The sequence below is a fragment of the Oncorhynchus tshawytscha genome, linkage group LG14 (assembly GCF_018296145.1).
Source record: "Oncorhynchus tshawytscha isolate Ot180627B linkage group LG14, Otsh_v2.0, whole genome shotgun sequence".
Taxonomy (NCBI): domain Eukaryota; kingdom Metazoa; phylum Chordata; class Actinopteri; order Salmoniformes; family Salmonidae; genus Oncorhynchus; species Oncorhynchus tshawytscha.
In genome coordinates, this window is record NC_056442.1 from 45947755 (window position 1) to 45952249 (window position 4495).

Here is a 4495-nt window from a genome sequence, read left to right on the forward strand (position 1 = left end):
CGACACCCTGCCCGCCTCCAAGGAGAGCACCCTGAGTGGGAGTGTTAGTGGCAGCACCGGACGCCACAGGTCCCCCCGCCCACACTTCCACCCCAGCCAATACCTGCCCCCACACCAGCTGCCCCTGGGGGAGGCGGGGCAAGGCGGGCCGGGAGGAGAGGAGTTCAGCACTTTTGTGGGTGGGGCGATCATGTCGGGAGGCGGGGACATGGATGATAATGTGTCGCTGAATAGGAGGTTGTCAGTGAACGCATCATCGGCCTCAGACTTGTCGGCCCCCTGCGGTTTTGACGACTCAGAGGCGGGCGGTAGTGACTTGGACAGTATGGATGAGCTCCACCGGGGTGGGACACACACCGTAGAGATGCAGCAACAGACTGAGGTCTGACTGGGCCCCACCGTGGGGTCAAGGAGAGTGGCAAGGGGACGGGTGGGCATGAGTGCAGGACAGAGACTGCTGGAGTAGGAAGTGGACGCTGTGTCGAGCTGTGCAGGTTCCTCTGGACTGAGTAATGAAAGATGGAGGTAGTCACTCAGAGGGGAATGATTGGTGTTTAATGGACACGCTGCTAGATAGTGGCTATCAAAACAGTACCAACTTAACCCTTCAACCACTGCCATTGCAAACACTAACCTCAAACCACTTCACCCATTGCAGGCTTTATCCTTAAACCACTTTTCTTCATTCCAAGCCACTACCCTTATTCATGACCCTTTAGCCACTACCCATGAGCTAATACCAAGCCGCATGCAATGGAAAGCAATGTGTTTTGACACATTAGTACCTACAGCTGGCCATCATCATAGCCACTACCGCTAGCAGTGGCCCGTGTCAAGATCAGATGAGTGTTATCCTCTTCCATAGCGAGGAACAGAGAGCCTACCAGATATGTTGAGTACGTATAAAAACAGGGTGAGAATGTGAAAAAGAAAGATTTAGTTTTTAAAAAAATACAAACTTTTAAGAGACAAGTGCAGAGACAATGGATGAGCGAGTGCAGAGACAATGGATGAGCGAGTGCAGAGACAATGGATGAGCGAGTGCAGAGACAATGGATGAGCGAGTGCAGAGACAATGGATGAGCGAGTGCAGAGAAAATGGATGAGCTGATGCAGAGAAAATGGATGAGCTAGTGCAGAGAAAATGGATGAGCTAGTGCAGAGAAAATGGATGAGCTGGTGAATCAAGAAAAGATGAAGAATGTTTGGTAAAAAGAAAAGAAGATAATATTGTAATTGAACGGTCAGCACTGTGACATGGCCTCCTCTTTCTGCTCAGAGCAGATGTGATCGTTTTTAGCTGCACACAGCTTCCCTGTCCCTCCTCTCACTATACCTGCCTACCCACAGAGGCCCAACAAGGACTTCTCCCTAACCAGGATGCATGGTGGGGGGGTACACACATCCCCTCACTGCTCATGCATAGCCTGTACAGAATTTGTGAAAATGAAATGGAAGATGTTTTGTGTGATTATCCACTCTAAGAACGCCATTTGGATTGATGTGAAATATGTTTATTATTACCCCTATTCCAAAGGTCCACCCCTGAAATCATTCCTGTGACGCCATGAGAGTTTAGCCATCCTTCTGTCCCACCACATGCTAAACTGCTATCCTGCCGCTCTTCTTTTCTGCCAAGTAATTTTGCTTTAATGATGTTGTTATATGATCTTTATTGTTTTGCACTAGTATCTTTAGATTTTTGGTTTTGATGGTTATTACATGAAACGTGCTATATTATTGAAATCCTCCAAAGGACATTATCATGATATGTAATTCTGGCCCAGTTAAATTAGCATAATAAGCAATGAGGAATTTTTATGTTAGTCATTTTCTTTTCACTAAAGTCCCCGATTTTCACATAGAGTTTTCTTGATCTATTACATTTCTGAGCATGCAACACAATTTATTTTCTTTCCCTTCCTTGTTCTCCTTCTGTCCCATGTTGTTTTACACTGAGCAGGTTTCATAGAGTCACTCCAGTATTTCCCAAAGCCATAACAGCAATAGATTGACTGGTGGATGAGGAGTAGGGTCCGTGCACAATGCAAATGCATTCTGGGAAAATAATATAATAATGTAGCATCCCATCACAACGGCTGTCACAGCGGCCAGGCACCGTTGCACCATGGGTCTTGTCAGTTGCTGTGTTCCATTTTGGTTCTGTCCGCTTAAAAAAATAATATAAACAACGGTCACTAACAATGGCTTATTCTAAACACATCTCTATCGCTCCAGGACAGAAGGACAGATAACAAAACAGATGAGTGTCATATTGGACTTGGAGTTGTATTGGACTTGGAGTTGTATTAGACTTGGAGTTCTATTGGACTTGGAGTTCTATTGGACTTGGAGTTGTATTAGACTTGGAGTTGTATTGGACTTGGAGTTGTATTGGCTTAGAGTTGTATTGGCTTAGAGTTGTATTGGACTTGGAGTTCTATTAGACTTGGAGTTGTATTGGACTTGGAGTTGTATTGGACTTGGAGTTGCATTAGACTTGGAGTTGCATTAGACTTGGAGTTGTATTGGACTTGGAGTTCTATTGGACTTGGAGTTCTATTAGACTTGGAGTTATATTGGACTTGGAGTTATATTGGAGTTGTATTGAACTTGGAGTTGCATTAGACTTGGAGTTGCATTGGACTTGGAGTTCTATTGGACTTGGAGTTGCATTAGACTTGGAGTTGCATTAGACTTGGAGTTGCATTAGACTTGGAGTTGCATTAGACTTGGAGTTGCATTAGACTTGGAGTTGTATTGGACTTGGAGTTGTATTGGACTTGGAGTTATATTGGACTTGGAGTTGTATTGAACTTGGAGTTGCATTAGACTTGGAGTTGCATTAGACTTGGAGTTGCATTAGACTTAGAGTTGCATTAGACATGGAGTTGTATTGGACTTGGAGTTGCATTAGACTTAGAGTTGCATTAGACTTAGAGTTGCATTAGACTTGGAGTTGTATTGGACTTGGAGTTCTATTGGACTTGGAGTTCTATTGGACTTGGAGTTCTATTGGACTTGGAGTTGCATTAGACTTGGAGTTGCATTAGACTTGGAGTTGCATTAGACTTGGAGTTGCATTAGACTTAGAGTTGCATTAGACTTAGAGTTGCATTAGACTTAGAGTTCTATTGGACTTGGAGTTGTATTGGACTTGGAGTTGTATTGGACTTGGAGTTCTATTGGACTTGGAGTTCTATTGGACTTGGAGTTGTATTGGACTTGGAGTTGTATTGGACTTGGAGTTGTATTGGACTTGGAGTTGTATTGAACTTGGAGTTGTATTGAACTTGGAGTTGTATTGAACTTGGAGTTGTATTGGACTTGGAGTTGTATTGGACTTGGAGTTGTATTGGACTTGGAGTTGTATTGGACTTGGAGTTCTATTGGACTTTGAGTTCTATTGTAAAATAATGTACCTGATCCAGTCGGGCAAGATTTTTTTGTAAAAGATGTAAGTTTGTGTTAAAATCTTTGTACAGTGTACATAGATTGCTGGGTTGTTAAAATGCTGATTTTGTAGATATTGAATTGCAATCCTGACCACCTTCCTTTGAGTTTCTTGTTTTTATTCGATATGAATGTGGACAATAAGAGACCATGATAAATCAGTCATTTAACCTAATTTCCCCTCCTCTGTTGGCCTTTCGCCTAAAGTATTATTTTATTTCATTAACCTTTGCTTTAAAACATAAAAAGCCTTTCAATAGACTAGTTAGAACTTGCATGGTATTAAATGCACTAAACCTGCTTTACATTACATCCCGGTGTTTTTTCTTTTTTGTTTAAAATCCTCTGGTTTCTGTTTCTTTTCAATGATTTTAGGTAGTATTGAAATATGTCTAATCTAACTGCAGCAATTGAGTGTACAGAATTAGTTATTTTTTAACTGCTTTTTTGTTTTTTAAATCAATGCTGAAAATAAAAAAGGTTATTGATCAAACAAAGACTAATTTCATCCTTAATGCAATGGAAAAGGTTTGTCTATGATGTCACAGAATGGACTAAACTTGATTAACTGTAAAAGGTTTGCAAGGTAACTTGTTTGCAAGGTAAACTGGTATGATTACAGAATTACATGCAAGCGTCACTTATTGCCCTAAAGCCCTTAAACTCAACTGTGGACCTCGAAACCAGTTCCACTGCATGTTTTTCATTTACCCCCTCTAATCAGGGACTGATTTAGAACAGAAAACCAGCAGGCTCCGGACCTCGTAGGGTAAGAGTTGGGTACCCCTGCTCTAAAGCAGTGTTTCCCAACTCCGGTCCTCCAGTACCCCAAACGGTACATATTTCTGTTGTGGACCCGGACCAGTACAGTCGTGGCCAAAAGTTTTGAGAATGACACAAATATAAATTACAAAGTCTGCTGCCTCAGTTTGTATGATGGCAATTTGCATATACTCCAGAATATTATGAAGAGTGATCAGATGAATTGCAATTAATTGCAAAGTCCCTCTTTGCCATGCAAATTAACTGAATCCCCAAAAAA

General features: G+C 42.0%; 1 protein-coding gene across 3 annotated transcripts in view; it reads left to right on the forward strand.

The window, feature by feature from the left end:
- The window catches only part of fat3a (FAT atypical cadherin 3a), a 372460-nt gene extending 368510 nt beyond the window's left edge, over positions 1-3950 (forward strand). For all 3 annotated transcript variants that reach the window (XM_042297587.1, XM_042297588.1, XM_042297589.1), the window contains one exon: positions 1-3950. This exon is cut by the window's left edge and continues 298 nt beyond it. In XM_042297587.1, coding sequence (XP_042153521.1) covers positions 1-388 — 388 coding nt within the window. In that variant the 3' untranslated portion in view covers positions 389-3950.
- Positions 3951-4495: the final 545 nt, after the last annotated feature.